Source organism: Schistocerca nitens, chromosome 6 (assembly GCF_023898315.1).
Source record: "Schistocerca nitens isolate TAMUIC-IGC-003100 chromosome 6, iqSchNite1.1, whole genome shotgun sequence".
Lineage (NCBI taxonomy): Eukaryota > Metazoa > Arthropoda > Insecta > Orthoptera > Acrididae > Schistocerca > Schistocerca nitens.
This window is the reverse complement of record NC_064619.1, coordinates 734484553-734508549: the sequence shown is the minus strand read 5'-3', so window position 1 is coordinate 734508549 and position 23997 is coordinate 734484553. Positions and strand designations below refer to the sequence as shown.

At 43.9% G+C, this 23997-nt stretch overlaps 1 protein-coding gene across 1 annotated transcript in view; it reads left to right on the top strand.

The window, feature by feature from the left end:
* Positions 1-15630, top strand: part of LOC126263609 (fibroin heavy chain-like) — a 41088-nt gene extending 25458 nt beyond the window's left edge. The window contains exons 2-3 of the mRNA XM_049960695.1: positions 10207-13699; positions 15475-15630. Of these exons, the coding sequence (XP_049816652.1) occupies positions 10207-13699; positions 15475-15630 (3649 nt within the window). The remainder of the gene's footprint in view (positions 1-10206; positions 13700-15474) is intronic.
* Positions 15631-23997: the final 8367 nt, after the last annotated feature.

The window sequence follows — 23997 nt, the reverse complement described above, 5'->3', positions numbered from 1 at the left end:
GGATGAAGGATGGGAGACTGCATGTAATGGGTTGAAGGTGTTGATCTACGTAGGCAGAGATACGTTCGGTGGGGGCTTGGTAACCAGCTACAATGGGGCGGCTGGGATGACTGGGTTTGTGAATTTTAGGAAGAGGGTAGAAGGTGGGGGTGTGTGGGGTCGGTGGGGTCAGAAGGTTGATGGAGTCAGGTGAAAGGTTTTGTAGGGGGCCTAAGGTTCTGAGGATTCCTTGAAGCTCCGCCTGGACATCAGGAATGGGATTACTTTGGCAAACTTTGTAAGTAGTGTTGGTCTGAAAGCTGACGCAGTCCCTCAGCCACATACTCCCGACAATCAAGTACCATGGTCGTGGAACCCTTGTCCCCCGGAAGAATGACGATGGATCGGTCAGCCTTCAGATCACAGATAGCCTGGGCTTCAGCAGTGGTGATGCTGGGAGTAGGATTAAGGTTTTTTTAAGAAGGATTGAGAGGCAAGGCTGGAAGTCAGAAATTCATGGAAGGTTTGGAGAGGGTGATTTTGAGGAAGAGGTGGTGGGTCCCACTGTGACTGAGGACGGAACTGTTCCAGGCAGGGTTCAATTTGGATAGTGTCTTGGGGGAGTTGGATCATTAGGAGTAGGATTAGGATCATTTTTGATCATTTTGTATTCACCTTCTCCTTTTTACCGTAATGTACCATACAATTTCATCCCGCCTATATATACTCAATAATACGTAACCCACTTTCAAACCATAACAAAAAAAAAAAAAAAAAAAAAAAAAAAAATTCTTTTTCTTTTCCGCTTTCAACACTACTGCTGCTATAAAATCCACCATTTCCAGTTCACAAAGGTTCCTTTCACCTATTAAACAACCATTTTGGCTAGTTCTAATAACTCTCGCTTTATGTCCATTTCCATTTTTCCCAAAATCACTGATCATTTTTAGCCGCTTACCCACAGGTTTTAACGTCATTATTTCTTCGTCAGACAATTGTTAGCCTCATTTTCATAATCTGCCACCACAAAACCACTCCTTTTAATACATTTACACGCAGTTTTTTCGAAATTTTCCCGAATTTCTCCACCCTTTAACATGTTTTGGAGACAACACAACCACCCAACCTTTGTGCACATCGTTGTATACCAACCCAAGTTCACCACAGGATCAACATAGCACAGCTTTTACCAACACATTTTCGCCTTTTTTCACACCAGATCTCCAGTTGCTTTCCAGTTCACCTTTATCTCTCTCCATATATTTTTATTTTCATTTCAGCCTCATGTCGCACTTTCCACCTTCTAATACCATGTCACCATCACAACATCCCCACAACGACCCCCGTAAGTTTTATTTACATTCCCTCTGCAAACATGCCTTCGCCATAACCAGTTTAAGATTACGCTCCCTCTGTCCTATCCAAAGGCCTCACCTTCAGCCCCACTCCCAGATTCAACCAAACAGCCCTCGTCAAAGATTTACTGTCCTACACTCCTACTCTCTGCTGGAAATATCACTTTGCCACGAAAAAAAAAAAAAATGATCCTAATCCTACTCCTAATGATCAAACTCCCCAAGACACTACCCAAATTGAACCCTGCCTGGAACAGTGCCATCCTCCGTCACAGCGGGACCCACCTCCTCTTCCTCAACATCACCCTCTCCAAACCTTCCATGAATTTCTGACTTCCAGCCTTGCCTCTCAATCCTTCTTAAAAAACCTTAATCCTACTCCCAACATCACCACTGCTGAATCCCAGGCTATCTGTGATCTGAAGGCTGACCGATCCATCGTCATTCTTCTGGTGAACAAGGGTTCCACGACCATGGTACTTGATCGTCGGGAGTATGTAGCTGAGGGACTGCGTCAGCTTTCAGACAACACTACTTACGAAGTTTGCCAAGGTAATCCCATTCCTGATGTCCTGGCGGAGCTTCAAGGAATTCTCAGAACCTTAGGCCCCCTACAAAACCTTTCAACTGACTCCATCAACCTCCTGACCCCACCGACATAAATCAACACATTCAACCCATTACATGCAGTCTCCCATCCTTCATCCAAGACACCAACCACTTTCTCGAACGCCTGGAATCCTTACCCAATCTGTTACCCCCAGAAACCATCCTTGTAACCATTGATGCCACTTCCCTATACACAAATATTCCGCACGATCAGGGCCTTTTTGTGACGGAGCACTTCCTATCATGCCGATCACCTGCCACCCTACCTAAAACCTCTTTCCTCATTACCTTAGCCAGCTTCATCCTGACCCACAACTTCTTCACTTTCGAAGGCCAGACATACCAACAACTAAAGGGAATAGCCATAGGTACCAGGATGGCCCCCCTCGTACACCAACCTATTTATGGGTCGCTTAGAGGAAGCCTTCTTGGTTACCCAAGCCTGCCAACCCAAAGTTTGGTACAGATTTATTGATGACATCTTCATGATCTGGACCCACAGTGAAGAACAACTCCAGAATTTCCTCTCCAACCTCAACTCCTTTGGTTCCATCAGATTCACCTGGTCCTACTCCAAATCCCATGCCACTTTCCTTGATGTTGACCTCCACCTGTCCAATTGCCAGCTTCACACGTCCGTCCACATCAAACCCACCAACAAACAACAGTACCTCCATTATGACCGCTGCCACCCATTCCACATCAAACGGTCCCTTCACTACAGCCTAGGTCTTCGTGGCAAACGAATCTGCTCCAGTGCGGAAGCCCTGAACCAATGCACCAACAACCTGAAAACAGCTTTCGCATCCCGCAACTACCCTCCCGACCTGGTACAGAAGCAAATAACCAGAGCCACTTCCTCATCCCCTCAAACCCAGAACCCTGCAACAGAAGAACCCCAAAAGTGCCCCACTTGTGACAGGATACTTTCCAGGACTGGATCAGACTCTGAATGTGGCTCTCCAGCAGGGATATGACTTCCTCAAATCCTGCCCTGAAATGAGATCCATCCTTCATGAAATCCTCCCCACTCCATGAAGAGTGTCTTTCCGCTGTCCACCTAACCTTCGTAACCTCTTAGTTCATCCCTATGAAATCCCCAAACCACCTTCCCTACTCTCTGGCTCCTACCCCTGTAACTGCCCCCCCCCCCCCCCCAGTGTAAAACCTGTCCTATGCACCCTCCCACCACCACCTACTCCAATCCTGTAACCCAGAAGGTGTACACGATAAAAGGCAGAGCCACGTGTGAAAGCACCCACGTGATTTACCAACTGACCTGCCTACACTGTGAAGCTTCCTATGTGGGAATGACCAGCTACAAACTGTCCATTCGCATGAATGGACACAGGCAGACAGTGTTTGTTGGTAATGAGGATCACCCTGTGGCTAAACATGCTATGGTGCACGGCCAGCACATCTTGGCACAGTGTTACACCGTCCGGGTTATCTGGATACTTCCCACTAACACCAACCTGTCAGAACTCCGGAGATGGGAACTTGCCCTTCAGTATATCCTCTCTTCTCGTTACCTGCCAGGCCTCAACCTCTGCTAATTTCAAGTTGCCGCCGCTCATACCTCATCTGTCATTCAACAACATCTTTGCCTATGTACCTCCGCCTCGACTGACATCTCTGCCCAAACACTTTGCCTTTACGAATGTCTGCTTGTGCCTGTGTATGTGTGGATGGATGTGCGTGTATGCGAGTGTATACCTGTCCTTTTTTCCCCCTAAGGTAAGTCTTTCCACTCCCGGGATTGGAATGACTCCTTACCCTCTCCCTTAAAACCCACATCCTTTCGTCTTTCCCTCTCCTTCCCTCTTTCCTGATGAAGCAACCCTTGGTTGAGAAATATTGAATTTTGTGTGTGTGTGTGTGTGTGTGTGTGTGTGTGTGTGTGTGTGTGTGTGTGTCAACCTGCCAGCGCTTTCGTTTGGTAAGTCACATCATCTTTGTTTTCAGATATATTTTTCCCACGTGGAATGCTTCCCTCCACAAACACACAAACACAAGAGTCACCTGTGCTGTTTACCAGTCACTTGGGACTTTGCACTAAGCGAAAAATTCACGACAAATCAAAGCTAAGCTAAGCAAAGTGCCAATTCCATAATATACTCTTTGTAAAACCAAATTGAGATTCAACCTTGACCTGATGACTTCGTTGTTTTCAACCCTTTCAGTTTCTTGACACTTGGGATGCTTACTACTATGTTATCCATATGAGACATTGTGTGATGATCAAGCAATGGTGAGTTTGTACAATTCTCCTGCATGATTGCTTTCTTAAACACAAAATTCAAAATTTCAGCTTTTATTTTGCTATCCTAAACTGCCACACTGAACTGGTCAATGAATGACTGCAAAGAAGCTTTAACCCTAGAAACTGATTTTACGCAGAACCAGTATTTTCTTAGATCCCTGACATCTTTTTTGCTACAGTGTAACAGCGGCAGTAGTTTTACGCTTCACACACCCACACATCTTTTCATAGATGCATGAATCTTTCTACTAATCTTTGCTTCAGTATTTTCCTGATTTCATTATTAAACCCCAGTAGGTCTTTCCCAACCTTAATTCACTTCATAGGCACCTATTTCTCCAGAGCACAACTAGCAATCTGTTTAAACTTTGCTTGTAATACCTCTACAACCATCATAAGCGTAATAAGCGATGTCAATTCATTGCCAAGTGATATACTAACAGCTGCTTACCTGCCATTTCTCCACTGGCCTTCTTGACTGGTTTACATACTGCTACATGGGCAGATTCCCTTTTGTTAAGCAATGAGGTGCATCAAAAGCAGAGTGAAACAAGTGACACCCAAGGTGTCCCATGCGATACATCAAATTGCCTGCTACTGCTACAACCTGAGGCATCAGTCTGAAAGTGGCTGACCATAGACATGCATTCAGCTGTTTGCTAGCTGTGGCCAGCTCCACCTGCATCCACACACAGTATGCACCCATCCTACCCATCCTACTAGCAAGACTAACTGAAGATGTTAACGGTAACAACTGAAAAATTTAAAATGTAACTTGCTACCTGCCCCCCAACATTTCACCAATGCACACATGGCTTACTGAGCTGTGTAGCTGGCTGTTTACAAGAGATGAAAACAGCACTAATGACTGTCTGAATTAATATTTACAGTTAAAAACATGAGCTTAAACCTCTTAAATAGAAGAACATGCACAAAACTTAAGAAATATACTACCATTAGGAAAACACTGGAAAACCTGTTCTCCTTTAGAACTTTCACTTTACAACTGACCCTACACTTAGAATATTACAAATTTGGATGAGAAAACCACCACAGTGCAGCAAGACTCTGCCCAATGTCCACTGAAGTGACAGGGAGAGTAGTGAGAGTCCTCAAAGTTTTGTCAGTTATGTGAGAGGCAGTTAGGTCACAACAAACAAAATCAGTGATTTAAAAGAAATCTCTTAACATAACTGGGCAACCTGCCATTACTGTTGCATTTTTCTTTCTTACTGTACATTTTCCTGTCATCTCAAAATCAGCAGTATTAGTATCAGAATTTCAGTGTTCAAAAAACATTTAATATGAAAGAATAGCTGAAGTTAAGGTGAAACAGTTTTGGGGACTTGGCAATGATAACTGCAGGTGAGTGAAAAAATTAGTTACCAGTACATGGTTAATTTGTTAAAAAGTAATTTTCCAGTATTTTCAAGTGTAAAAGATAATGTCCATCTGAGATAAAAGTTTCTAATGTGATAAATACTGAACAAAGGACTTCTTTTAGTAGATAGTGCCCTTCATGGAGGTATTGCTGAGTGTGTATACACAAATTTCATTCATGGAAGTGAAAGTAAATACAGTGAAAAAGCAATTTAAAACAACTGAGCATTGGCAGCATCTGTGGAATATTACAAACAGTAGTAACTTGGCAATAAAAACATTTTTATGGGTTTCCACTGCTGGATTTGATATCTTCTGAGGTGCAACATTTTCCTTTGTCATTCTGTATTAATGAAGAAAGGACAGGAAGAATTACCACACAATGGGAAAACTTTGCCAGGGTTACTTTCTTCTTACAACAGAAGAAAATAATGATTATTTGAAGAACTCTGTTGTTGAGGATACTGTTTCAGGTGGTGCCCAAATCAATGGCTATGGGGCTCACATGCCGACTGAGAAATCATGGTCCATAGAGAGTGGGCAACAGGTTGACTGACTCTCTGCCTGAGGACAGCTGGAATTGAGATCTTTGAAGAAAACAGTGGTCAAATCTACCATTGAACATCAAACAGTACAAAATCCCTAGATGAGACTTGTTCAGATTTGATTCAGGTAGCAACATGCACAATAAAATTACTGTAATTCATTAACTGACTAATATCAAGTAGGTACAAATATCCTGATATTTAACATGCTCTCTTGATTTATGTTTCCTTAAACAAAAGTTAATTTTTTATGAAACTGGGATACTGTTTGTGGGTGTCTGCTGTGTAGGGAAGTTCCAGCCAGAGAACCCACAAGGACATATTGTGGTGTGTCTCCTTGGGTCAGCCACAATAGAATAACTTGTCAATGTATGAGCCAGTGTGAGGAGTGTTCTCTCACTGTAAGATAAAATCAAGAGCGAACCCAGTGTGGACATTCCAATCTGCATAAAGTGATAACATATTTTCCACAATGGTTGGTAGTGGCTTTTGCATCCATTCTCAAACTATTAAGGGCAGTAGAAGTTTAGCAATCCCTATCCCAAACCTTCAGAATTACAAGCTTTCCTTGTTTCTTAAGTCAGTACCAACTATTCTGACATCTATTAATTCACTCTTACCCATTTCCTCAGTAAGTTGGTCAGTGAACTCATTCCTGGAATAGTGATGTGCCTCAGTCATCAAACAAATATCATGGTAGCACTAAACTGCCCAAGTTCAACGAATTTGTTCCATGGTGTCATTAAGCAAGATGGGATCTTTTTGAACTTCCTGGCAGATTAAAACTGTGTGCCAGACTGAGACTGTAACTTGGGACATTTATCTTTCATGAGGAAGTGCACACAGTTTTAATTTGCTATGAAGTTTCATATCAGCACACACTCCATTGCAGAGTGAAAAATCTCATTCTGGGATCCTTTTAGTTCCTCTCTTGTTTTGCAGTCTGCCTTCTCATTCACTTTATTTTCATTTTTTACTAATTGCCGTTAACATACATGAGTATAATCTGCATTTTAATAAAAGAGAAAGGTTGTCCCTCAGTCTCAAAAATAAAGCACCAGATCTAATGCCATGAATTACATAATTTATTTTAACTATTCCTAGTTCATATCATTTGTTATAGGGTGACATCAGTAATTGTTTTGTGACTTAAATTCTATTGTTGACTTATAAATTAATATAAATTATGTAATAATTATAAACATTTGGAAAAAGGACTGCTAGGATTCCTAAAGTATTCATTTTACTCCGTTCAAAAACATATCAGCACAGCGAAGCCAGTGCTTAATTATTTCCCCTAGTTTGTCAAAAGTATTGTTTCTATATTTATTTCTGTTAATTTCATTATTTAAAGAAATAATTTGACCTGACCTTTCTGGTAGAAGAAACTGCTAAAAATAAGGAATTTGTCAATAGATTCAGTTAATTGAATGAGTTATGTTTTAATTGTCATTTCTATAACAAACATCAAACAAAGTATACTTACAGTATATTATTGGGAGGATATATAAAGACCCAATTTTTAGTCCCAAGACAATCAGACCATTGCCGATTTTTAAACGAGACACTTATATTGGTTAGATCAACAACAATGCATCATCTTAACCATGAAATTAGCGCAACACAAATAGGCATGTGTAAAAATAATGACAGTGTCTGTTCAATAGTGTCACACATACCGTATTATTCTGCATGAACTGTGTGGTTGGGTTTTTACTGCTCATAGACTTTCAGTGGTAAACTATTGTAGCAGTATGCTGGTATCTGCTTGCAAATTATTAATGAGGCTTATCAAAAGTTAACCAATAGCAAACTGGATATTAACTGTGTAACACTAGGGGGTTGTGAACAGTGAACTGTGAAACAACTGTGCAACTGTCAGCTACATCATTTATGGTAGTCAGTAACTTCCATCCCCAATTTTCAGCCAGTATAACAACGCAACACTTTGACTCCAAGAACTATCAAAGAAGACATAAAGCAGGCAAACGTCACAATGGGGTAGTGCTAGCTAATAACTTGAAGGTAGCACAATGAGCCACTCCAAGACAGGAACTTCTAATTGTCATTGGTTCCGTTGGCTCCACAGTAAATGTGCTGCATACATTTGGCAGGGACTGTAGTTTGTAGTTACCAGTGTACAAAAACACGTACTGAATGCCACTATTAGTTCAGTAGGTGGGTGGGGTATGTAGAAAGGAAATTAATTGATGACATAAATTGTGACTTACCAGAAATAATGCACTTCTGCAAGGGGACATTTAGTCTCAGCTTAAAAAAATAGTTAGAGAAAGGTATATCAGCACACAAAAGGAAGGCCTATTGTAATCACTTGGAGATCCATGCACATGAAAACTGAGAGTGCCCTGAAAGGAAAACAAGAATGATTGTGGGGGTAACCATATGCTACTGACAAAACTCACAATTACTGCTTCTTTTTCTCCTAATTCTTCTTTTTCTTCTTCCTCTCCTCTCTCACCACCCGTCTCCTCTCTGGCTGGTTGTTGGGCTCCTGATCGTCATGGAAAAAAAAAATCAGTTTTGAGTTACTGTCAAAATTTAGGCACAAATATATGACAAGTAAAAGACAAACTAAGGATGTCTCATCATGGAATAAAATGGCACTAATTAAACAGTAGAAAACACAAGTTGGAATATTAACAACATTCTGAAGAAGATAGATTGCTATCCACCATAAAGATGACCTGTTGAGCTGCAGACAGGCACAATGAAAAGACTTTCTTGTGTCCGCCTGAATGAACATTGGTGTGTGCGCATGTGCGCGTGGGACAAACATGATCCATTCTAAGAGTCACCACGTACATTTTCTTTGGGATTTTGCATGCCTCAGTGGTAACAGACAGCTGTACTATAGATGTAACCACGAAGGAGTATTTGGTCAGAGATTAGACAAAAGTGTGGTTGCTGAAGAGAAGTGCAGGACCCTTTTCGGTAGTTGAAGGTGCAACAGTCTGAGCAAGTGACTGTTCTGGCCTTGTGACACCAACTTACATGGCCTTGCAGTGCTGGTACAGTGAACAGCTTCATGCAAGAGGAAACTACAGCCGTAATTTGTCTTTAGGCCGTGCGACTTTACTGTACAGTTAAACGATGGCATCCTCTTGAGTAAAATGTCCCACACATGTAAATGATTCCCATGTGGATTTCTAAGTAGGGACTGCTCTGGAGAATGTTGTCAGGAAAAACAACTGGTATTCTACATGTTGGAGGATGGTAAATTGTGTCCTTTAATCATGGAGGGATGCCTGAAAATTTAAAAAAGGAAATGTATAGCTTAAAGTTAGAATATAATGAGAATTATTGAAGTTCAGTGACGAGAGGAACAGGACTTCTGGCTAGATGAATACAGGGCTGGAAATATAAATCAAATAAAGTAATGTAGGAGTAGATGTAATAATGAATAAGGAAACAACAATTCAAGCAAGCCACTATGAACAACATTGTTAACAGATTATTGTACACACGATACATGAAGCTAAAACCCATTGCTGTAGCCCAAGTTTACAATACCCCGAGGTCTGCAGATGGAGAAATTGAACAAATGTGTGGTGAAACAAAAGAGATTATTTGGACAGTTAAGTGATACAGAAATTTAATTGTGATGGTGGATGGGAATACAATAGTAGGAAAAGAAAGAGGAGGAAAAAATAGAAGGAAAATGTGGACTAGGGAAAGAAATGAAAGAGGAAGCTGCCTGGTAGATTGTTTCACAGAGCACAAATTAATCATGACTAACACTTGGTTTAAGAATCATGAAAGAAGGTTACAGACACTTAAGAGTTGCAGACACCAGCAGGTTTCAGATTGATTACATAATTTTGAGAGAAAGACTAAATTATGGGTCCAAATTTTAAGATATATCAAGGTGCCCATGCAGACTGATCACAATATACTGATTATATACTGTAGATTGTAACTGAAGAAATGGCAAAAGGGTAGGATATTATGGAGATGGTATGTGAATGAGCTGAAACAGCCAGAGGTCATTGTAAGTTATGGAGGGAGCATTAGGCAATTACTGACTAGGACAGGGGCAGGGAGCGCAACAGGACAGGGGCAGGGAGCACAACAGGACAGGGGCAGGGAGCACAACAGGACAGGGGCAGGGAGCACAACAGGACAGGGGCAGGGAGCACAACAGGACAGGGGCAGGGAGCACAACAGGACAGGGGCAGGGAGCACAACAGGACAGGGGCAGGGAGCACAACAGGACAGGGGCAGGGAGCACAACAGGACAGGGGCAGGGAGCACAACAGGACAGGGGCAGGGAGCACAACAGGACAGGGGCAGGGAGCACAACAGGACAGGGGCAGGGAGCACAACAGGACAGGGGCAGGGAGCACAACAGGACAGGGGCAGGGAGCACAACAGGACAGGGGCAGGGAGCACAACAGGACAGGGGCAGGGAGCACAACAGGACAGGGGCAGGGAGCACAACAGGACAGGGGCAGGGAGCACAACAGGACAGGGGCAGGGAGCACAACAGGACAGGGGCAGGGAGCACAACAGGACAGGGGCAGGGAGCACAACAGGACAGGGGCAGGGAGCACAACAGGACAGGGGCAGGGAGCACAACAGGACAGGGGCAGGGAGCACAACAGGACAGGGGCAGGGAGCACAACAGGACAGGGGCAGGGAGCACAACAGGACAGGGGCAGGGAGCACAACAGGACAGGGGCAGGGAGCACAACAGGACAGGTGCAGGGAGCACAACAGGACAGGGGCAGGGAGCACAACAGGACAGGGGCAGGGAGCACAACAGGACAGGGGCAGGGAGCACAACAGGACAGGGGCAGGGAGCACAACAGGACAGGGGCAGGGAGCACAACAGGACAGGGGCAGGGAGCACAACAGGACAGGGGCAGGGAGCACAACAGGACAGGGGCAGGGAGCACAACAGGACAGGGGCAGGGAGCACAACAGGACAGGGGCAGGGAGCACAACAGGACAGGGGCAGGGAGCACAACAGGACAGGGGCAGGGAGCACAACAGGACAGGGGCAGGGAGCACAACAGGACAGGGGCAGGGAGCACAACAGGACAGCGGCAGGGAGCACAACAGGACAGGGGCAGGGAGCACAACAGGACAGGGGCAGGGAGCACAACAGGACAGGGGCAGGGAGCACAACAGGACAGGGGCAGGGAGCACAACAGGACAGGGGCAGGGAGCACAACAGGACAGGGGCAGGGAGCACAACAGGACAGGGGCAGGGAGCACAACAGGACAGGGGCAGGGAGCACAACAGGACAGGGGCAGGGAGCACAACAGGACAGGGGCAGGGAGCACAACAGGACAGGGGCAGGGAGCACAACAGGACAGGGGCAGGGAGCACAACAGGACAGGGGCAGGGAGCACAACAGGACAGGGGCAGGGAGCACAACAGGACAGGGGCAGGGAGCACAACAGGACAGGGGCAGGGAGCACAACAGGACAGGGGCAGGGAGCACAACAGGACAGGGGCAGGGAGCACAACAGGACAGGGGCAGGGAGCACAACAGGACAGGGGCAGGGAGCACAACAGGACAGGGGCAGGGAGCACAACAGGACAGGGGCAGGGAGCACAACAGGACAGGGGCAGGGAGCACAACAGGACAGGGGCAGGGAGCACAACAGGACAGGGGCAGGGAGCACAACAGGACAGGGGCAGGGAGCACAACAGGACAGGGGCAGGGAGCACAACAGGACAGGGGCAGGGAGCACAACAGGACAGGGGCAGGGAGCACAACAGGACAGGGGCAGGGAGCACAACAGGTCAGGGGCAGGGAGCACAACAGGACAGGGGCAGGGAGCACAACAGGACAGGGGCAGGGAGCACAACAGGACAGGGGCAGGGAGCACAACAGGACAGGGGCAGGGAGCACAACAGGACAGGGGCAGGGAGCACAACAGGACAGGGGCAGGGAGCACAACAGGACAGGGGCAGGGAGCACAACAGGACAGGGGCAGGGAGCACAACAGGACAGGGGCAGGGAGCACAACAGGACAGGGGCAGGGAGCACAACAGGTCAGGGGCAGGGAGCACAACAGGACAGGGGCAGGGAGCACAACAGGACAGGGGCAGGGAGCACAACAGGACAGGGGCAGGGAGCACAACAGGACAGGGGCAGGGAGCACAACAGGACAGGGGCAGGGAGCACAACAGGACAGGGGCAGGGAGCACAACAGGACAGGGGCAGGGAGCACAACAGGACAGGGGCAGGGAGCACAACAGGACAGGGGCAGGGAGCACAAAAGGACAGGGGCAGGGAGCACAACAGGACAGGGGCAGGGAGCACAAAAGGACAGGGGCAGGGAGCACAAAAGGACAGGGGCAGGGAGCACAAAAGGACAGGGGCAGGGAGCACAACAGGACAGGGGCAGGGAGCACAACAGGACAGGGGCAGGGAGCACAACAGGACAGGGGCAGGGAGCACAACAGGACAGGGGCAGGGAGCACAACAGGACAGGGGCAGGGAGCACAACAGGACAGGGGCACGGAGCACAACAGGACAGGGGCAGGGAGCACAACAGGACGGGGGCACGGAGCACAACAGGACGGGGGCACGGAGCACAACAGGACGGGGGCAAGGAACACAACAGGACGGGGGCACGGAGCACAACAGGACGGGGGCAAGGAACACAACAGGACGGGGGCAAGGAACACAACAGGACGGGGGCAAGGAACACAACAGGACGGGGGCAAGGAACACAACAGGACGGGGGCAAGGAACACAACAGGACGGGGGCAAGGAACACAACAGGACGGGGGCAAGGAACACAACAGGACGGGGGCAAGGAACACAACAGGACAGGGGCAAGGAACACAACAGGACAGGGGCAAGGAACACAACAGGACAGGGGCAAGGAACACAACAGGACAGGGGCAAGGAACACAACAGGACAGGGGCAAGGAACACAACAGGACAGGGGCAAGGAACACAACAGGACAGGGGCAAGGAACACAACAGGACAGGGGCAAGGAACACAACAGGACAGGGGCAAGGAACACAACAGGACAGGGGCAAGGAACACAACAGGACAGGGGCAAGGAACACAACAGGACAGGGGCAAGGAACACAACAGGACAGGGGCAAGGAACACAACAGGACAGGGGCAAGGAACACAACAGGACAGGGGCAAGGAACACAACAGGACAGGGGCAAGGAACACAACAGGACAGGGGCAAGGAACACAACAGGACAGGGGCAAGGAACACAACAGGACAGGGGCAAGGAACACAACAGGACAGGGGCAAGGAACACAACAGGACAGGGGCAAGGAACACAACAGGACAGGGGCAAGGAACACAACAGGACAGGGGCAAGGAACACAACAGGACAGGGGCAAGGAACACAACAGGACAGGGGCAAGGAACACAACAGGACAGGGGCAAGGAACACAACAGGACAGGGGCAAGGAACACAACAGGACAGGGGCAAGGAACACAACAGGACAGGGGCAAGGAACACAACAGGACAGGGGCAAGGAACACAACAGGACAGGGGCAAGGAACACAACAGGACAGGGGCAAGGAACACAACAGGACAGGGGAAAGGAACACAGAACAGGTATGGGCAAACAGTGGCCCACTAGTGATTTTCGTCTGGCCTCCCAAGACAGAATTTCTTGCAACAATTTATAACTTTTCTGAAATGCAAAGTGGACTACTGCATGCCATCATTTTAAAAGGTGTGGCCTTCTGCTAACCTCTTCCTAGATAAGAATGGCCCCAAGCCAAAGATATTGCCCATCCCTGCAGCAGCAGACCAATGGGTAGCTTTGAGATATGAAATGGTGAAGGCAGCAGAAGATCAGTTATGTAACAAGACAAGGCTTAGTAGAAATCTTTGTAAAACAGAAGAGAACAGAATTTAATTGATAAAAGAAACGAAATATAAAAAGGCAGCAAATGAAGCAAGTAAAAGTGAACACAAACATCTACAAATGAGTGACAGGCAGTACAAAATTGCTAAGGAGAAAGGCTAGAGTTCAAATTTAACGATTTAGAAGCATATTTCACAAGGCAAGAGATTGGCACTGCCAACAAGAAAATTTAAGAGGTCTTTGGAAGTAACTGAAGCAGCTGTATGAATATCAAGAACTGAAAGACAGAAACAAGTAAATAAAGAAGGTAATACTGCAAGGAGTATAATAGAGGGTCTATACATAGGAGGTGAAGCTGTAAGCAATTTTATGGAATCAGAAGACTATATAGATGAAGATGGGATGGGAGATATGATACAGCAGGAGGAATTTGACAGAGCAATGAAGGACCCAAGTCAAAACAAGGTCCCTGGAGTACACAACATCCAATCAGAACTACTGATAGCCATGGGAGAGCAGCCTCGACAAAATAAAACTATTCCATCTGATGAGCAAGGTGTATGAGACAGGAGAAATACCCTCAGACTACAAGAAGAGTGTAATGATTCCATTTTCAAAGAAAGCAGGTACTGACAGGTGAGAGTACCTCATGGCTGCAAAATACTAACACTAATTCTCAGCAGAAGAATGGAAAAGCTGTTAGAATCCAACATCAGGGAAGGTCTGTTTGGGTTACAGAAAACAACACAAATGACACAGGAATGCTAAATGAAAGCACGCAAAGAAAGAGACGAAACAAATGCTGAGATGGTAGGGAAATTGAAGAACATGGGGGATATTGCAGTAGGTGACACATGATGGTGCCCCAGCCCTGCTGCCAACCCATCCCAGTCCCCACACCATAGTATGACTGACAACACCAGTGGAAGAAGAAATGTGGAAAGGTGAAGCAAAATGGCACAAAGAACCACACAACATGTAGGGGAAAGGGGAGGGAGGAGGGCAGGAATCAACCCCATCCTCACAGCTTTACTGGAGACAAGATACTGACAGAAGTAAAGCTGTGAGAACATGGTGTCAGTCATACTTGCGTAGCTCAGACGGTAGAGCACTTTACAGTGAAAGGCAAAGGTCCCAAGTTCGAGTCTCGGTCCAGTGCACAGTTTTAATCTGCCAGGAAGTTTCAAGAAAGGTATTAAATTTGCTAGTTTTTGGAGCCAGTGGCTCCTCCTCCTGGCAGAAGTGTTCAAGGGTAAGGATGTGTTGTGAAGGATAAGGACTAGAAAGAGATTTAGGAAAAGACGCAGAGTTCAGAAAAGTCAGCCTGAACCCCAGGTCAGGGGAGGCTTACCAGACAGAATGAGAAGGAAAGCCTCTTTCCTTCTCATGCCATCTGGTCATTGATCTGGTGGGAGTAAGTGCATGACAGAAAAGTATTGTGTTGGAGAGGAAGTGAAAGTGAAGAGAGAGAAAGACAAGGCACAGGACAGGGGCAGAGGTGGATGAGTGTCTGGGACAGGAGCTGGTGAAGACTGACATGGAGGATTCTGAGACTGAAAGCAATGACAAGGCAAAACCCTGTACTTATATCAGAGAATCTGATATAGGAGATGAGGGCGGTGATGAGGCGGGAATGCTTGGGAATTCAGATGCTATGGATTATGAAGTGAGGTAATAGCTGAGTATCGCGTTCTTGGCAGAATATTCTGCCACTGTGTAGTCAATCTTGCTCTTTGCTGCAATTCGAGATGGCCCCTGAACAGCTGTTTGATGATCCAGTTCAGGTTAAACATGATATGGAAGTTACAGCACAGCTGGTATACACTATGATTTTTATGAATGGCCCTGCCTCTGATAATGTAGAACATGACTCTGAAGCTGTGGTAAATTCCTCTAAATGAACTGCAATATGATCAGTCACGTTGTTGCACAAGGCCGGTCTTGCATTTGGTTATTCCAGAGGGGCATGACTGACGCTGCTACGGGTTGGGAGGAAGTACGACAATGACAGACCAGGTTATTTGATATGCCAGTTAAGTGGCAAATTTCCACTTACAGAGAGACAGACAGACAGACAGACAGACAGACAGACAGACAGAGAGCAGTCTAATAAGCCACAGTAGCAATCTTATTGGTGTACAAATTTTCAGTGGTATAAACTGTGCAAAACATGCTGTTTAAGGAATCAGCAGAGAAGTGCATCATGTGATTATACTGAAATGTACTGACATTTATCACAATAGCAGGGGCAATAACTGAAATACAGTAATAAATTTGATAATTTGTCAAACATGAAATATACATGGAAATGTGTTCAGGTGGAGGGGGGAGGGGGGAGGGGGGAGGGGAAGTGTCAAGGAAGCTAAGAGGAGTGCCTAGTACACAACAGGAAGATTTGGGTCATAGAACCTCAGCTCGTGTCTGAGACAATTTTCACAACTGTAGTTTTGACACAAATTCAAATGGCCCACTTGGACCACCAGTCTCACTCACGCATTCATCCCTGCTGAAAGCTTAGCAGTGTCATGCTGACACAGGGAACTGAACACTGGTTCTTAGGTCAGTCTGAGTGTGACAAGAGCTTCCAGCCCCAATATGAGGACAGAAAGCAGCAAAAAGACTTCCCACTGAACTGCCAAAGTTGCCAATGAAAAGCTTTTTGTGTGTCCAGTTAACAGTAGATATGGCGGATCTCCTTTCAGAATGTCTTGTACTTTACTGAAAAATCTATATATTGAATAAATTTGTTTGACAAGTTAATGAGACCTCTGATTTCTTCCACATTAATCAAAGCTGCTGCTGCTTCTGGACTGAGCCTCTGTCGTAAATATAAGTGAAGACAGTGATTCAAGTCACTGGTGTAATGAGTTATTGTTTGAAAGTTACTTGTAATACAAGTGTCAAGATTACAACCAAAACAAAAATTTGATCTGGAAAGAATCACTGTCTGCTTACCACTGAAAAGATGAGTGAAATAAGTATGAGGGTGAGTCAAATGAAACCTTCAATATTTTTTAAAATATTATTTACTGTGCAGAAATGGTACAAAGCTGTCTCACTTTTCAACATAATCTCACCCACACTCAATCCAAGTCCTCCAGCACTTACAAAGTGTATAAATTCTTTTAGAAAAAAATTCTTTGGTAGTCCGCACAACCAATCATGCACTGCGTGGTGTACTTCATCAGAATGGAACTTCTTTCCTCCCATTGGGTCTTCCAAACATATGGGAATCACTTGGTGATGAGGAATGGTGCCATTCCTTGCTGGCTTTCTTCGTTTCCAGCTGGTGGAAGTGAACCCAGGTTTTGTCCCCAGTAACGATTCTTGCAAGGAAGCCATCACCTTCTTGTTCAAAGGGCTCAAGAAGATCTTCACAAGCATCAACATGTCATTAACTCATTTCAGGAGTCAGTTGCCATGGGGCCCATCTTGCAGACACTTTGTGAAACTGGAGCACATCATGCATAATATGGTGTGCTGACCCATGACTAATCTGTAAACATGCTGCATTGTCATTCATTGTCACTTCACTATGGCTTGAATTGGTGCAATGTTTGGTGGAGTCACAACTCCTTGTGCATGCCTGACCTGGACGAGGAGCATCTTCCACTGAAGTCACACCATTTGTGAACTTCCTACTTCATTCGAAGACTTGCTGCTGTGACAAACATGCATCCCCTTACTGAACCTTCATTCATCCATGAATTTAAATAGGTTTCACACCTTCACTACGCAAAAACTGAATAGAAGAATGCTTTCCTTCCCTGGTGCGAGTCACAAGTGGGGTGGCCATTTTTATACTCATACTGCGATGGTATGTGTGCATCTGCACTATGCTGACACCTACAGGCCATTCTGCACGCTATTGGTAGCACACTTACCAAATTACAGGATAACAGTGCAAAATTTCAATTTGTTACTACATATTTAAGGTTTTCATTTGAGTCACCCTCTTATTAGTTTCAATGGTGTTCATAGACAGCTTAAGTTCTCAAAACTGAACCAAGCTCCAGATCCTGTCAATCCATTGCTGTTCCTATACTGAATTTGCAGCTGATTTAGCCCCTCTTAACTATAATAATATCATCGATACCAGGAAGAGAAAACAGTACTGAGTAGTCCGAGTGTAGGTCGCACCTGTCTATGAGAAGGGTAGAAGAATTGATCCACAGAACTACCATCCTACATCCAAGACACTGATTTGTTGTAGAACATTGAAACACATTCTCAGCTCAGACATAATGAGATAGCCCTAGCAGAATAATATCCATGCCAGCCACATGTATTCTGATAGCAATGCTCATTTGAAAATCAACTCATATTTTTCGCATGACATGCTGGAAGCTTTGGATGGAGGCAATGAAGTAACGGCAGTATTTTTTAATTTCCAAAATGTATTTCTGATAATACCACATTTACACTTGTTATCAAAAGTATGGTTGTTAGGGAGTATCAAGCAAAAAATTTGACTGGATTGACTACGTTTTTTATGGAAGGACATGGTAAGAGTCATCAACAGATGTCGAGGTAACTTTGGGTGTGCCACAGGGAAGTTAGTTGCGGATGTTGCTGTTCAGATCTTATATGAATTACCTTGCAAACGTTATCACTAGTGTCTTAACATTTTTTTCAGGTGATTGATTTAGCTATACACTGAGGTGACAAGTCACGGGATACCTCCTAATGCTGCATCAGACCACCTTTTGTGTGGCACAGTACAACATCTCAGCATGGCATGGATTCGACGAGTCACCGGAAATCCCCTGCAGAAATACTGCACCGTGCAGCTTCTACAGCCATCCATAACTGCAGAAGTGTTGCCACCGCAGGATTTTGTGAACAAACGGACCTCTCGATTATGTCCCATAAATGTTCAGTGGGGGTTCACATCAGGCAATGTGGGTAGAAAAATCCTTCATTGAAATTGCCCAGAATGTTCTGACATGGCACAGTGTCATCCATAAAAATTCTTACATTTTTTGGAAACATGAAGTCCATGAATGGCTGCCAGTAATCTCCAACTAGCTGAACAAAACCATTTCCAGTTCATGATCAGTTCAGTTGGACCACAGAACCCAGTCCGCTATATGTTGACAGCGTCCACACTATTATGGAGCCACCAACAGGTTACACGGAGCCTTGTTGAGAACTTGGGTCCGTGGCTTTGTCGGGTCCATGCCACACACTAATCCTACCATGTGATCTTACCAGAAGAATTCTGGACAGTTTTCCGGTCATATTCTGTCCAAGTGACATAGTCACAAGTGCAGGAGAGGTGCTGCAGGCATTGCCGTGCTGTTAGCAAAGTCACCCTTGTCAGTCATCTGCTTGCATAGTCCAATAACACCCAATTTCAAGGCACTGTCTTAACAGGTGCATTTGTCATAGATCCCAAATAGATTTATGTGGTTATTTCATGCAGTATTGCTTGTCTATTAGTACTGACAACTCTACACAAACACCGCTGCTGTGTTGTTGATTGAAGCCCACTCGCCACTGCATTGTCTGTGGTGAGAGAGGATGCCTGAAATTTGCTATTTTGGCATGCTCTTGACACTGTTGGTATTTTAATATTCAATTCCTTAATAATTTCAGAAATGGGTGCTCCATACATCAAATTCTAACTACCCTCCTGTGTTGAAAGTCTTAATTCCCATCACGTTGCCAGAATCATGCTTGATACCACCTCACACGAATGACTTTTGTACAAATGACAGCTCCACCAATGTACTGGCCTTTTATGCCTTGCATATGCAAAACTACTGCCATTTTTATATGTGCTTATCGCTACCCCACAACTCTCGTCACCTCAGTGTAAAGAAGTACAGCGTGACAAGTGACATCGATGTTCAGTTACAGCCTGATAAGATTTAAAACTGGTGCAAAGAATGGCACCTTGGTTTAAATGTTGAGAAATTAAAAACTGTGCACTTCACAAAATGAAAAACTTAGTAATACAATATTATCACATAAATATGTTTAAGTTCTGTCATGGTTAAAGCTCGCAGCAGACTTCAATTTATTGGTAGTATACTAGGGAAATCCAGTCTGTCTACAAAGGAGATTGCTTGTAAATCACCCATCCTAAAATACTGCTGAAGTGTATGGGACCCATATCAAATACGACCCAACAGGTGATACTGAACACATACAGAGAAGGGTTGCACAAATGGTCACAGGTTTGTTTGATCCATGGGAGAGTATCACAGAACTGCTAAAAAAATGAGCTAGCAGACTCTTTAAGGTGGACATGAATTATTCCAAGAAAGCCTGCTGACAAAGTATTAGGAACTGGATACAAATTATGCCACTCTCAACATATTACAACCCCATATATACCACTTCCACAGGAATTCTGAGGAGGTGGTTAGATTAATTACAGCTTGCATGGAGACATTAAAACAATTATTCTTCTTGCACCCCATACACGAATGGAACAGGGGAAGAACCCCTAATAACTGGCAGTGAGGCATACCCCCTGTTATGAACTGTATAGTTGTTTGCAGAGTGTAGATGTAGAGTGTAGATAATGTTATTAGATGAGCAGATCCATAAACAGCATGGTGTCAAGTAACCACCAGCAAATATATAGTCTAACACAGGTGGCTTGAGGTGAATGAAGTAGTGAATAAATGCCAAACATGAAATTGAATTCTTACATTCTAGAAAATTCAGAAAGTTATTTTCACTTCTAATGACCTCTGATTTCAGGAATGCAGACAGCTCAAAGAAATTCCCAACATGAACCATGAACAACATTTTTGTTTGATTTTTCCTGGAACAGGAATATGAATTACCAAGTGGGTGACAAGTGCCACTTATGTAATGGAGAATCACTTCCCATTTGCTGAGTATGGAAGAACACATTTCACAGAATTCTCATAACAGAGACATTGCAGTAGCATGTAAACAGCTTACCTGCATTATCACTTCGTCTTCGCTTTCTACGAGACACTGATGAGTCGCCATCGCCATCGTCAGATTTTCTTTCCTGAAAGAAAAGAAAGTTCAGCACTTAAATAAATGTAAATCAACAAAATTTGAGTGTAAATCACTATCACAAAGACTGCAATATGTCTACATATATACTCTGCAAACCACTGTAATAAGAATAGAAGAGGGCTCCTCTCACTATACTATTTGTTAGGGTTATGGGAGAAGAAGTTTTACAATGGAGATAAAGTGTCAAACAATAGGCATATGTGTAAAAACTACATCCTTTACTAGTGCTGGAGCAACCAAAGAGTGTTTGGACAGTATAGAAAGTCTCTTCTTTTACTTTCCTCTATCCTCTCACCCCATTTCCATTTTGTCAACACCACTCACACTGGTTGGGAGAGTTAGCTAAGACCCTTTGACAGATGTGGAAATAGGAAGTGTGTGTCAGCACATTCCATAGGTCAGCACTGTTGGTTCAAGCAAACCTGGGTCAAGCACTAAAAGGGAATCAAGAAATTTATTACCTGCCTGTTGGCAGGGAGGCACTTCCACAATAATGTCTTCTGAACTCAGGACCATGAGTTTAAAAAAAGAAAAAAACTGTATGAACATTCAATCATTTGATAAAGTGATGCACTAGATAAATGAAGTATGAAATTTTGGCTGGAGACTCATCAACCCAAGTAAGAATAACTTCTGACTTGCACCAGATGACAGTGCTGGAACTCTAGTCATTCTTATTTTATGTTAATGAGCTGACCAGCAGTACTATTAGCAATCCCAGACTTTTCACAAATGATACTTACCAATAATGAATTATTGACAGGAAATATTTCCAGAAATAATCAATCAGATATGAAAAAGAATTCAAAGTGGGGCAAAGATTGGCAACTTGATTTGATGGATAGAAAGGTAAAACTCTGGATTTCACAAAATGAATAAAAAAGTGTCATACTTTTACTACATTATCAATGATTCAAAATTATGAACAGTAAACTAAGACAATAACAATTTTCAGGAAATCAAAATGAAACAGTTTTACAGGGTCCATAACAGGTGGATGACTCCAGTTCATGTGTGTGACCAAACTTAGATAATTGCTAAAAGTGTCAGGGATCAGACCATTTGTTCAACTGACTGAACATATACGAAGAAGGATGTCACAGATGGTCACAGGTTTGCTTTACTGATGGGAGCAATAATCCTGAGAAAACAGATACAAATTATTCCACATAAGTCACCTTATGAGAATACAAGAACCAGTATTAGTGAAGAATCTAGAAATATTCTTCAGCCTCTTGCATTTAGCTCCCTTACAAACTCTGAAGACCAAATTAGGCTATTTACTGTACACATAAAGGCAGTTAATAATCCATTATTCGCTCAGTCCATACTCAATTGCAATGAGGAAAAATCCTAACACATGGTGCCTTCCAAAATACCCTCTGCAACACACTTCAGAGTAGTTTGAGGAATATTTATGCACACACAAAAATTTATGCACACACACTTCTTAACTGATATTAGAAGAGAGGAAAAATAAAAGAAAGTACTCAAGTCTCAGGAGATTATATAAAGAAAAATTATTTAAATACAAGACAGAATTAATCCTAAATTTTTCAGCTTATCTTGGTACTAACCATTTCGTCCTATTGCATATGAAATGCCGTAACACTAGAACCATGGCTGGGTCACTCGTGACCCACTTAATAATTCTTTTGTTTGTCACTCTTTTGTATTGTTGCCTAGAGTGTTACATTTCTGTGACTTTTTATGAAATAATGTAATTAGTGATTATACTTCATTTCACATTTTATGGTGAAAACATAAAAGAGAAATATGAAGATGCACCTACAACTGCGGAAGGGTCAGTTCTGACCCGTCCAGTGCAGTCGCTATAACAATCGCATTTTTCATGTAGCTTCATGCCTATTGTTAGTGTGTGTTTGGTCAACAATCGGGAAACTCATTTTTACTCCACATTCGGCCGTCGTTCCAGTTTTCAGCAGGGGACGAAAGGGAGAGAAGTTCAAACAAGCCTGACCTTGTATGCAGATATTGCGCACCCAGAGCTTTGTACCACGGAAACAGGTTTAGTAGTGCTTTCTGTCTGTGTAGATAGTGCTTGTAACTTACGAATATATTATGGCCAAATTTCTACGCACAGAAGCGGACATTATAAATGCTCTAAATGAGATTTTAAATAATGAATCTGAGGGTGAGCTGCTGGAGTCTTTATGTGAGGAAGAATTTCCATCACCAATAGTTCCGGATTCTTCATCAGCAGACGATGTTACTACTGAGAAGGTTCTACTGAATGCTGATGAGAAAGGTATGTTTGTTTATGTTTTTGTTTTATAATAATTTTTGTTTATGTATATGTTGCATAGACAGTAATTTGAATTGCAACACTTATGTTTATACATTGTTTCCTGTTGAATATTTACAAGTTATATATTACATTTAGGAAGGTGTTTTTTGTTCTAATATTACACAATATATTCAATATTATGTCGCGTTCTAATATGTATAACTACTATTACAGGAACAGCTGCCACAAAGACTAAGTCAGCTCGAGGAAGTGGATGTCCTGAAGGTCGGTGTGGGCAGCAAACTGCCCAGGGTTCTGGACTACTTCAGTTTCCTTCAGGTAGCGATATTGTAGCACCCGATGGAACAACCTGGAAAGTTGGAGTAATAGGTGACTGTTCAGCTGGAAGATATTGACAACAGAATGTTTTCAAAGATAGGACAGGGCCACCTCCGCATGCAAAATGAAACGTGAGTGAGACCTGTTAGAGTGCACAGCATGTAATGATAACGGACAAAATTTTGAAACATATTGTAAAATGTACAGAAATTGAAGCACCTTGTGTACTGAGCTCAGATGAGTGGACTATAAAAATTGAAGAACTGGAAGTTTTTATAGCTATATTGTACGTCCATGGTGCTATTGGAGCTAAGAACTTAGACCTGGACACATTGTGGTCAGTGAAGTGGGGAAATAATTTTGTGAAATCAACAATGGCTCATGACAGATTCAGAGATATAATGCGTTATCTCAGATTTGACATTAGATCCACAAGATCAGAATGACTAA